This window comes from Colossoma macropomum, unplaced genomic scaffold (assembly GCF_904425465.1).
Source record: "Colossoma macropomum unplaced genomic scaffold, Colossoma_macropomum, whole genome shotgun sequence".
Taxonomy (NCBI): Eukaryota; Metazoa; Chordata; class Actinopteri; order Characiformes; family Serrasalmidae; genus Colossoma; species Colossoma macropomum.
The window spans coordinates 1-12,605 of record NW_023495401.1 but is presented as its reverse complement, the minus strand read 5'-3'; the positions used below and the strand labels follow the sequence as shown (position 1 = coordinate 12,605).

Genomic DNA, 12,605 nt, shown 5'->3' with positions numbered 1-12,605 from the left:
CTTGACATCACTTCCTGTACACCAGTAACTGTACCTTCAACGACCCTTCCATCAAAATCCTCACATTGGTGAATGACCCCACATTGGTGATGAGTGTGTACAGGTGGGAGGAGCATCAGGCATCATGGCAACCACATGAGCTCAACACTCTAAACCAGTGGAAATGCTGATAGAGTTTCATAATCATAAATACTGAGATAAGTTTGTACATTCTTTTATCAGCAGAGAGCACCTCTTGAAGAACAGCTGAATGATCTGTATCTCTGCTGTCCTGCTGTTCTCTTTTCATCATCAGTATAACATTTCCTGCAGTTTAGATTTTACTTTCATAATGTTTCATTCATAAACATTAACAACATAGGCTCATCAGCTCAACTGCCTGGTTAAACAGACAGTCCATTACTACTGTGACTGTCTATAAGCATGAAAACTCCAGCAGAGCTTATTCAAATAAATGTACATATGAATTTAAGTAACATAATGCTGTAAAGCAGCTTTAAAAACTGAACTAAACAAATAATGTATTTCATACTGTACTTTTAATGTAACCAAACCATTACATCTATTATTATATCTCTTGTAAAAAAAAGTATACTTAAACATAATACTAGTCTACTTAAACTATATACTGCATGCTCTAGGGATATATTAAATGTATCTTTTTAACTACCGAACCTATATTTTACAACCATCTGAAAAAGTATACTTATTTTATTTATCGTAATTTGGCACTGATGATATACTTCATAAAACACATAATTGTGCTCATTTTATGGTAAAACTATACTTTTTCAAGTTTGTCCTAGGTCCATGTATTGTAACTGTAAACAAATATTTATTTTGTATTGAAAAAGTGCTTCATCAAATTGAACTGTGCTTATTATATGTTCGAACTATACTTTGATTATACTTTTGTTAAACCTGTGCTTCAGTGAAGAAAACTTCAAAATATTTAATTTTGTGTTCAAAATGCGCTTACAATGAACTGTGCCTATACTTTTACAAAACATTTCTAAACACTGTTATTTATGTGTTGAACCTATATGTACTTGAAGCAATGCTCACAATTAAATATTCTGTATTAGTAGTATGATATTATTAGTGATAAATGTGATATCTGGCCTTATGAATATGTAAATGTAAAATATAGGTATCCATCTAAACAGTTGAAACTTTGTGTATAATAGAATTTTATATCAAATGTAGATCTAACAGTGGAGAAAACACGTGGTAGTCTGTAGAATCTGTGTACTTACATCAAAGAGAATTTATCTGTAATATGTTGTTATTCAAGATAATACATTTTACACTGCCTGAAAAAAAGGATCATCACTTTCCCTTGGGAAAAAGTAAACTATATGTATATACACTGAGGTTGTGTTCTTTTGGAACCACTAATTTGTACTTGAAATATATTTGTCATGCTTTATCTATTTTAATACAAGTCTATACAAGTCATGTGTTATCTTGCCACTCTTGTGATATGATTTAAATATACTCTTTGTGTCTGTGTTGTAAGACTGAACTCTAAAAATACATTAAAAGTGTTGAATTAGTATTTTTCTTAAACCATTTTTGCTTACATGCTATAGTTGTAAGGGCTGGCTCCAGGGCTGCGGCGCTCCCGGCCACCAGAGGGAGATGACGCACACCTCCCAGGTCCAATCAAGTCCAACATCCTACACCTGGGCGGAGGGCTTTATAAGCGCAGAGAAGAAGACACACATTGCTGTGGTAAGAATTCTTTGGTAAGAAGGCTGAGAGGTTTGCACTCCCCCTCACTTTTTGAGTTCCTCCAGCCTCCTCTCGAGATTTCCTTCTCTGGGGGGAAAAAAAAAAAAACTTCTTTCTGGTCTGTTTTGTTTCTGTTTCAGTTAGGAAATTCATTTTCTCTCGACTTCTGTGAAAGTGGCGTCCTTTGTTCTTTTCTCTGCCTGACAAAAATGGGTGGGTTTACAATCTTGGACAGCTTTCCCCACCCATTTTCAGGCAATCCCATATAAGATACACTCTGCCTTTTACTCTGTGCACACTAGTGCCTATGTTAATAATAGGATTATCAGGATTGGTCCCTGAGAATCACCATCCTGGATATTTTAGTGTTCTCCTGCTCCCAACACACCTGATCCAAGTCATCACAATAACAATCTCTATATTGTCTGAGGAATTTCAATGTATTTGGATTGGCTCAACGAGTGTCACTGATTAAAATCAGCAGCTTCTACTGGAAATGTTTAAGCTTTACACAAAATTTAGTAGTGAGTGCAACATAACAAAAATACACTGGACAAAAAGCATAAAATGAAATGATAATCATGAGTGATGCTGACATTCAGTTAAATGTAAATAAAGCCCACACAGTATTCTGACATCACTGAACAAACCACTGAAGAACTTTAGTGGTAAGGAATCTTAAAACAAAGTACAACATAATGTAACTCTTTGGGATGCCTGAAAAAGCCATGTGAAGCTTTGAGGCTTTTCCCTGTGATTATGCCAGGAAATGCTTTAAAGCTTCAGTGTATTGAAAACAGTGACATCTTGTGGTTTGCATATATCATAGCAAACACTATGATTGTGAGATTTAATAAATGAGATTTTCACATGTTTACACGTGTGTATATCAGTGTGTTTCCTCTGGGGGTGTTTTTGTTGTAACAGTGTGTGTGTGTGTGTGTGTGTGTGTGTGTGTATATGTTGAAATGGTCATTCTACATCAATTTGTGAACTTGGAGCAGCATTGGTGTAAAATCTGGTTCCATAACTCTGCACTCAGTCCAGTACTGGTGTCCATCTCTAGTTTGGAGTAGACTCTGTAAAAGCACACTGATAAGATGATCAGTGAACAGGCTGTAAAACCCTCTTACATGTAACCTCCTGTGGGCAGGGCTAATCTACCACAGTAAGGATCTGTCTCTGATCTGGGAGCAGCTCGCTCTACCCAGATGCTGGTTTAAGAGGAAAAGCTGCACTGTTCTCAGGTCAGTGGTTGTAGGTTATTTCCACCAATTGTGAATAATGTGAGTGTACTTGTTTGTCTGGCTGCAATCATTAACACAGTTTTATCCAGGAGTGGGAGAGAGGCAGCAGGATAGAGTACAGTAAACATATCTGTGCTTCATTTACTCCCAATAGGCTCAGAGCTGTATTAGGGTCAGAATTCATTCAGAACTGCTGTGAGTAAACAAATGTGGCTAAACCAGATTATGGAGACTCCACCTCCAGCAGAGGATCAACTCTGAACAGGATCATCATTTTATGGAGAGAGAGGAATAAATCTAATTCAGACGAAACACAGTGAGTATCTGACTCTGTACTGGAGTTTCTGAATCACCACTATAGGTGCCGTTAACACAAAGACATCAGCAGTTAACACTAAATAGATCAAACTTGTAAGAGCTTTCAACAAAAGTGTTAGCAGGAAATAAATGAAGAGCGTCTTCAGTCTGTCTGTCTGTGATGAGACTAAACTGAAAAATGGAAAACTGAAATATTAGTCCGTGGACAATAATAGAGCTCCCCAGTGTTTCTAACTTCCACTTCCTGTCTTACTGCACCATTTGTTTGTGCTGTATGTTTAAGATTTTTTGCTTCCTCTTTGGTTCAGATTCAGACTTTAGACCTGTTTTGTTTCAAGGTGTGTCAGCAGTATGCAGGCAGTCCAAAGTGTTGATTCTTTGTAAGTCTCTCAAAATTTACTGTCCAGAGTAATTCTGGACAGAGTAACTCCTGCAGGCTAATGATGAAGAAATGTGGAAAGCAAGTCTAAATGTTTTCTAAAATTTCTGTTCTGTTTCATGCTGCTTATCTTTATTGCATTATATTTGAATTTGTGCTGTAGTAATGTTTTATGTTGAAACTGTTCTGGATAAGAGCTGTGCAGAAAATGAGTTCCTCCAGTTTGGCTGTGTGATCATTCAGATTCTATAATCTAATGCAGAGAGTTTGGACTGTATATCAGTACAAAATGAACTTGTATTCCATGCACACCTGTTACAGCCCTTGAGCGCCGTGAGTCAAATTAGTCATTACAGCATCAGGCCAACTAATGAGAATAGAATCAACAGAACTTTTTGATTCTTTTAATTTGTTAATAAACTTTTAATTGTTAATAAAATTCATATTTAACCTGTTCAAATTCTTTTTGCTAAAATTGTTGGGTGTGCTAGTACCTATTTTCTCCTTTTATGCTTTATTGTTTGCTTGATTGACACTTTGCAAAATGACAGTATTTTTTTTGTCACCATTGTGCTTAAATTTGATCCAGATACAGATAATACATTCACCTGAACCCAGTTGTGTGTCCAAGTTGGACCAAAGTGGTCTCATTTCATTTGTGCTGGTTTGTGCTATTAAAAGAAATGATTGCGCTGTTCTTATTTACAAGTTATTAAGCAATATTTACATATTTCCATGTTACTCAGCCCCCCATCGCGTCAAAACGGTTTAATTCTCGCCAAAATGGTGTTATTCCTTTGTGCTGCATTTGTTACCAGGCAGGATACACCCTGGACAGGTCACCAGTCCATCGCAGGGCAGACAGAGTGGGTGACTGACTTACAGTATATTATTACATTATTTACACTTCCATTCAGTATAATTGAACACTGCACACTCTGTGATAAAAGTGCTCTAATAACTTTACTGTATGTACCATCGTACTACAGGACTGTTTCTAGGATGGTCAGTCTTTAGGGCTTTAGCTCCAGTGATGATGAATTATGGATCTGTGTCTTTATATCAATCTGCAATGCTCTATATACAACACCACAAATTCATTAAAATGTATTTACCCAGCTGGCAAACATAACAAAGCAGTAAACCTGAGTAGTACAAATATTAAACTATATTTTGAATAAACATTTTGTGTATATATGTAGCCTACAGGGGATCACTACTGTGGAATTTGGTGTTTGGATAATTTCAAAACACTACACTAAAACACAAACATTAAAGTTTTCTTTTAACAGTAACATTTTACAACAAATATAGTGCAATCACTTAATCACTTTCACTTAATTCAACACGGATATGCTTTAATATCATTAATCAGCTGTGCCAGTGAGCATTTGCTGTGTCTCCTACCCAGCCAGTAATCCCTCTAAATGAATCTGAGGTGGTCTCTAAGAAGTTCTGATGTCTTGTTGAATTTGGAGCTTGATGGTTTGTCTGGACTGTTCCGTGTGTTATGATTAAGAATATTAAAGTATTCATGGAATTATCTCTGACCATTCTCTGTGCTGGTAGTCTGTGAGCTCCTCTGACCTCTAGCACAAGAGACACCTTTTCTTTACCAAGGGGTTCGAAAGCAGCCTGGGTTGTACTAAAAGTGACATAGACAAAAGTGTTATTGTTGGATGTTAAATAAAACACTCTAAGTGAAATGGGTACACGGCTCAGTGCAGCTCCATCCTTTAACATATAAACATCACTGTACATCCTGCATGTATGTTTGCAGTCCTGAACTATGTGACTGTAATTTATAGTCCCAAACTGCATGTAATAAAAGGCTCAAAACAGATCCTACATAAGACTAAACTCAATATAGCATAAATGCAATCACAGGTGAAGATTTAATGCTGCTGCTATTACAGTATGACAGTAACTGTAGACTGATAAGGAAAACATTCTCCCAGTCAGAGTAAAGACACATCAGCTAAGTTAGAAAATGATCACAGGAAGAGTTGGTGCTTTGGATCAGTGTCCTTCATCCACAAATTACAGAATATCACTCATGTCTTTTACACATTTTAATAAATTCTTCAAAATTGACTTTACATGTTCTCTCGCTAGAAAATAACACTAGTGAGAGATAATGCTTGTGTTGATTTGTTGCTTGATTAGTAGCTGCAGTTTATTACACGGAGATTAGCCAGGATTATTTAAAAAACAAGCCAACAGTGTCCTTGTGGTGCTGTCTTTAAACTGCATGACATGATTTTACTAGTAAAAACATAGTTTTTTTGTGTATTATAACAGTGAAAAGTCTAGTTTAACTTGGCTTTAATATTAAAATAATTAAAATTGTGACCATTAATTTTCATATTCAGAGTACCATTTGTTTTATTCAGAGTAGTTGTATATAAATCAGCCTGATTTACAGATTCAGTTTGATACTGATTTAGATTCAGATAGTTAATGGACTATTAGTATTTCATTTTATAATATTAACTTAATATTATAAATTTTATTTAGCTCCCCCAAATAAAAGTACATTCCTAGATTAAATCATATATTTTATTCTCATTTATTCTCCATTATTCAACCAGTGCCATTATGTCTTCACTTTCACAATATACGGTGATAGCAGGGCATGACCTGGGGGAGGCGCTGCATCTGCTGTCCTAGCGAAAAGACACTTCATGTCCACATATATTTCACACAACTGATTCTTTGCTTTTAAATGAATCAACAATTGTTTTTCAAGCATTCTGATAGCGATAGGCTGACTTGGATAAACTTCCTAAATCACAAAATCCCTCTCTGGCCCAAGACCTCGTCTCCACCAAACAGCAAGCAGTCCCAGCTATCCTTTTTTTGCTAGATTTGTGTCTGCATGTCTCCACAGTGGGAGGAACTTGTCAAAGTTAGCGATAATAAAGCCCACCCCTGTAGAGGGAAGATATGATTGATCAATTTTACTGTTTTGAAATTGGTCTCTCATTGAATAACAATTGCTTGGCCCTCTGTAAATTTTTAGCTGGACCACCAATCACCATCATTCTTTCCAGCAACAGCAGATACGGCAAAACTATAAACTAAAACTGCTCTATTTTAAAAAAAAATATTCTTAGGCCCCTTCTGAGGGTGTAGAGGACGCTGACGGTTCCCTTCTAATGTACAATTCTCTGGCTGGCTGGCTGTTGTTATTTTTCTGATGAAGAAAAAATCTATGAATTCCTGCTCCAGGACAGACAGCCCTGCTTTTAGTGTCCTGATACTGCTGGCTAGTTCAGATGTGTGTTCCAGTTGCTCTGTTGGGCTCCTGAAGAATGTCCTTGTGTGGTGTTTTCTGTGGAGCTGTGACATTCCTTTTTGAGATACAGTTTTCTTATGTTTTGGGAGCAGTTTTGGGAGAGGTTTTCAACTGTTTATCTTTGCTTATTCTGTTTTTCTTATGTGAAGAAATGTTTCATATGTTACTACATGCCAGTCTGCAAGATGATGTGTGAAGAAATGTAGGTTGCACATTACCTTGCGATTATCTGTTGAAGTGAGGTCTCCCAATAATGTCTCTGGACTGTTAAAATTTTTGGTTTTGAAACATTTCTTGACTTTTATTGTATTTCACAGCTGTCCAGATGTGGTGTGTATCTATTGGATGCATTTCCATCTTCAGTCTACTTTAACTGATTATTCTCTTTCTGTCTCTCTCCCCTTCCTCTCTTCTTTCTTCCTCTTTTGCTCTGAAAGGCACCTGTGATGTGATTGGCTGAGAGACACTTCATTCTGCTCCTCTCTATAAGAAATAGTTCCACAGTAAACCCTGAACTTCCTCCTAAAACTTCCTCCTGAACTAAAGCAGTCTAAACATATTTTAGTGGAAGTGAAACTCAGCAGCTCTGTTTAGTAAAGAGAGGAACATAAAGAGAGAGACTCAGTCTGAACCTTGGCCTTTTTGTGATGAGAGGATTAAAAACAGGTATTTAAAAGAAATTACTGAAGTACCACAATAAACTTCCTGATTTAATGACCAGAGACTTTTCAGTTAGAAGATGGAAGCATCCACTCCAGCTCACACTGGTCCTGCTCAGACCAACATGACAGCTCAGACAGAAGGAACCGTCTGTGCTCCTGTTCTCCATGGAAACAATATTCAAGGCTCAGTGAATGTAACCATTATTCAGGGAGGTGAGTGATGTAGTGTAAGAAACTGTGTGTAAATAAATTCATGAGGCTGAGGGTTTTAGGTTATTTATACATCAGTGTGTCTGGTTTATTATTTTAGAGGTGTGATATACAAATACAGTTCAGTAATTGCTATTAGTTTTAAGCAGCTTTCATAACAGTCTGATATTTCCAGTTATCTCTCCTCTAGGTCAGGAAGTTTCCAGTTCCAGCACCAGTACAGTGCAGACTGGAGGTTCTTCTGGTGCTCCTGCTCTCACTGAAGGTAACATCAGTGGTTATTTACTACTCCTTCATAGTAACTACTTATTGCAAGTTCTGTAAATGGGCATGTTGTCTATCACATTAAACAAACAATATCAACAGGGAATACATGTGATTGAGAAGCCTACTATACATTTTATAGAGATAAAAAATCAAAAGCCTAAGGTTCATTAGAGAAACCACACATATGCATTTAATTTCTGTATACCTATCTACAAGTTTTGCTTAAGGCTGTAATGAATAAAATGCTAACATTGATCAAATACTTTATTCTGAAATAATATACAGTGTACTATATAAGAAAGATGTGCTCCCCTGGAAATGTTTGTTTTATTAGCATAGAATATTAAATAAAGGTGGATTTAAATAATCAATCAACAGAGACTCTTTCATGTCAAAATGAAAACAGATCTCTGCACAATGATTAAATTGCTTAAAAATATAAAACACAAAGTACCTGCCTGCAGAATAACATGAATATAGTCAGATAAAGCATGTGGTGGTGTGATCTGAGCAGGGCTGATGCTGACAGTGTTGTCTGCGCAACAATGATAATTTATATCATAATGGTGCATTATATGGCTAATTGGCAGTGTGTACAACCCCATTTCCAAAATTTCAATAAAAACAAAGTGCAATTATGTGCAAATCATTTAAACCCTATATTTATTTGAAAAATAGTACAAAGGAGAAATTTTGTTGTTTTTTGAAAAATATATGCCCATTTTGAATTTGATGCCAACAACATGTTCCAAAAAAGGTGGGACTGGGGCAACAAAAGGCTGGGACAATTGTGTACTGCTACAACTGGAGGTTAATTGGCAACAGATCAGTAACATGATTGGGACATCTCAGAGAGGCTGAGTCTTTCAGAAGTAAAGATTGGGAGGGGTTCACCACTCTCTGAAAGACTGCGTGATCAAATAGTGCAACAATTCAAGAAAAACTTCTCAACATAAAATAGCAGAGAACTTTGGTACATAATAACATTAAAAGATTCAGAGAATCTGGAGAAATCCCTTTATGCAAGGGACAAGGCCAAAAACCAGTATTTGCTGGCTGTGATCTTTGGTCCTTCAGGAGGTACCGCATGAAAAACAGACATGATTCTCTAGTGGAAATGCCCAAGCTCATTTAAAATGGACTGAGGTGAAGTTGAAAAGTGCCCTGTGGTCCGACGAATCAACATTTGTAGTTCTTTTTGGAAAAATGGACACTGTGTCCTCCGGGCTAAAGACCACTCAGGTTGTTATCAGTGTACAGTTCAAAAGCCAGTATTCATGATGGTATAGGGGGGCATTAGAGCACATGGTATGAGTGACTTGCACATCTGTGAAGGCACCATTAATGCTGAACGATAGATTCATGTTTTGGCACCATATGCCCCAGTCCAGACCTGTCACCACTGAAAACAACATATGACACACTATGAAGTGAAAAATATGACAAAGGAAACCCTGAACTGATGAGTAGCTAAAATCCTTTATCAACCAAGAATGTGTAAACATTTCACTTTCAAAACTACAGCAATTGGTCTTGTCAGTTCCCAAACTCTTAGAGTTGTTAAAAGAAGAGGTGATGAAACGTAGTGGTAAACATGCCCCTGTCCCAACCTTTTTGGAACATGTTGTTGGCATCAAATTCAAAATGGGCGTGTATTTAAAAAAAAAACAAAAAACAAAATTTTTCTCAGTTTCAACATTTGATATGTTGTATTTTTTAGTGTTTTCCTTTAAAAAACATGGTTTACATGATTTGCATTCTATTTTTATTTACATTCTGCAAAGTGTCAACTTTTTTGGAAATGGGGTTGTAAATTGAGTAGCAGACCTAAAACGTGGCCTGGTGGCACACGCTTAGTAACAGACACCATAGAGGATTTATGATTCTGAATAGCTACATATTGTTGTCTATCACTAAGAGCTCCTGAATCAGCTACACATAGGACATCATTAGTAACTCTAAAAAGTGTGGTCTCTGTACTACGCAAGGGACGAAAACCAGATTGAATATAAAGTATTTGCCTCCAGTTGGGACTGCAACTGTGAAGCAACTATCCTACCCAAGAGCTTAGCACATCCTTTACCTTCTATTCCCATAACAAAGTGTTTGCAATGCCCAACACCAACCCATCTCCTCAGTCTTACATCAGTCCTGCTCCAGCTATGAGGATGCCCGAAACTCCAGCCCAAGAAAGAAATCCACAGCAAGATATGGTGGTTAATAATCCAAATATTTTTTTAAAAATGTGCTTGGATCTATTTTTTTTCTATAATTTGCAAATTATCACTGTGTGCAAGTAAAAACTAATTTCCAAGCTGATGAGGAAATGGAGAATTAATGTAGCACAGTCCACTTTCTTGAAATAAATCTACACAGAATTCAAATTTTTATTAATGTATTTTGTGTCCACTTTTCAGGTTGGATCATTATATACAAAAAAAAACTGGAAAAAAAATTTCACCGAATTTATGAAGGAATCTCCCAGCATGGAACATCAACCTTTCTGAATGAGATCTACACAGAGCTCTACATCACAGAGGGAGGGAGTGGAGAGGTAAATAATGAACATGAGGTCAGACAGATTGAGACAACATCCAGGAGACCAGCAACACAGGAGAAACCCATCAAACACAATGACCTCTTTAAAGACAGACCCATCAGAACTGTGCTGACTAAAGGAGTTGCTGGAATTGGAAAAACAGTCTCTGTGCAGAAGTTCATTCTGGACTGGACTGAAGGAAAAGCAAATCAGGACATCCTTTTCATATTTCCACTTCCTTTTAGGGAGATTAATTTGATAAGGAAAGAGTGCAGTCTGATGGAGCTCCTTCATCACTTTTTCCCAAATTTGAAAGGACTAAGATCAATAGACTGTGATGCTTATAAATTCATGTTCATCTTTGATGGTCTGGATGAGTGTCGACTTGCTCTAGATTTCCAGAACAATGAGAGCTTGTGGGATGTAACAGATTCAGCCTCAGTGGATGTGCTACTGACAAACCTCATCAAGGGGAATCTGCTTTCCTCTGCTCTCCTCTGGATAACCTCTCGACCAGCAGCAGCCAATCAGATCCCTCCTGAGTGTGTTGACCTGGTAACAGAGATACGAGGGTTCAGTGACCCTCAGAAAGAGGAGTACTTCAGGAAGAGAATCAGTGACCAGAGCCTGGCCAATAAAATCATCTCACACATGAAGACCTCAAGAAGCCTCTACATCATGTGCCACATCCCAGTCTTCTGCTGGATTGCAACCACTGTTCTAGAGAGGGTTTTGGGTGAAGCAGAGAGTAAAGAGATCCCCAAGACTCTGACTCAAATGTTCACCCACTTCCTGATCTTTCAGATCAAACACAAGGACCAAAAGTACCATGGGAAATGTGACACTGATCCTCAGCAGGCTAGAGAGAGTATTCTGGCACTGGGAAAACTGGCTTTCCAACAGCTGGAAAAAAGCGATCTGATCTTCTATGAGGAAGACCTGAGAGAGTGTGGCATTAATGTCAGAGAAGTGTCAGTGTACTCAGGAGTTTGTACCCAGATCTTCAGAGAGGAGTTTGGGCTGCACCTGGGGAAGGTGTTTAGCTTTGTGCACCTGAGTGTTCAGGAGTTTCTGGCTGCTTTATATGCATTTCTCTCTTTCATCAGCAGAAATGAAACAAAACAGCTGACCACTGATCTCCTTGATATTTTCAGAGAGTCCAAACTGTCAGACTTCCTCAAGTCTGCAGTGGACAAGGCCTTACAGAGTAAGAATGGACAACTGGACCTTTTTGTCCGCTTCCTTCTGGGCCTCTCACTGGAGTCCAATCAGACTCTCTTACAAGGCCTACTGACACAGACAGGATGCAGCTCTCACAGTAAAGAGGAAACAGTCCAGTACATCAAGGAGAAGATCAGTGAGAATCCCTCTCCAGAGAAATCCATCAATCTGTTCCACTGTCTGAATGAACTGAATGATCATTCTCTTCTGCAGGAAGTACAAACATACGTGAGGAGAGAAGATTACTTTTGCCTCAGTGGAGTCAGTCTGTCTCCTGCCCAGTGGTCAGCTCTGGTGTTTGTGTTGCTGAACTCAGAAGAGGAGCTAGATATGTTTGACCTGAATGAATATGACCAATCAGATGAATGTGTTCTGAATCTGCTGCCAGTGATCAAGGCTTCCAGAAGAGCTGAGTGAGTATTTCAGTCATATGTGTTACTGCACTGTTTTTTAATTAAACAAATAATAAGAATGCTTTTCATTAGTTAATCAGCTTCACACACACCACTGATAGTTTCATAGGTTAGAGAGTGTGTGTGTGTGTGTGTGTGTGTGTGTGTGTGTGTGTTCTATATAATGTTAGTTGTGTTTCTTCACATTGCTGTACCATTATTGAAATAACATTAACTACTTTAAATCAATAATAATAAATAATAATAATAATAATAATAATAATAATAACTACAGTAAATAATTAATCAGTTCATTATAATTAAGTAAACTGAAAATT

At 37.5% G+C, this 12,605-nt stretch overlaps 1 protein-coding gene across 1 annotated transcript; it reads left to right on the top strand.

Moving 5' to 3' along the window:
• Window positions 1-3,012: 3,012 nt before the first annotated feature.
• Window positions 3,013-12,288, top strand: LOC118802054 (protein NLRC3-like; the record flags this gene model as incomplete). The annotated part of the gene is made up of 4 exons (XM_036562505.1): window positions 3,013-3,297; window positions 7,414-7,851; window positions 8,039-8,113; window positions 10,533-12,288. Coding segments are annotated over exons 2-4 (1,967 nt in total), but the record flags the coding sequence as incomplete, so codon positions are not given.
• Between the last annotated feature and the right edge of the window lie 317 nt (window positions 12,289-12,605).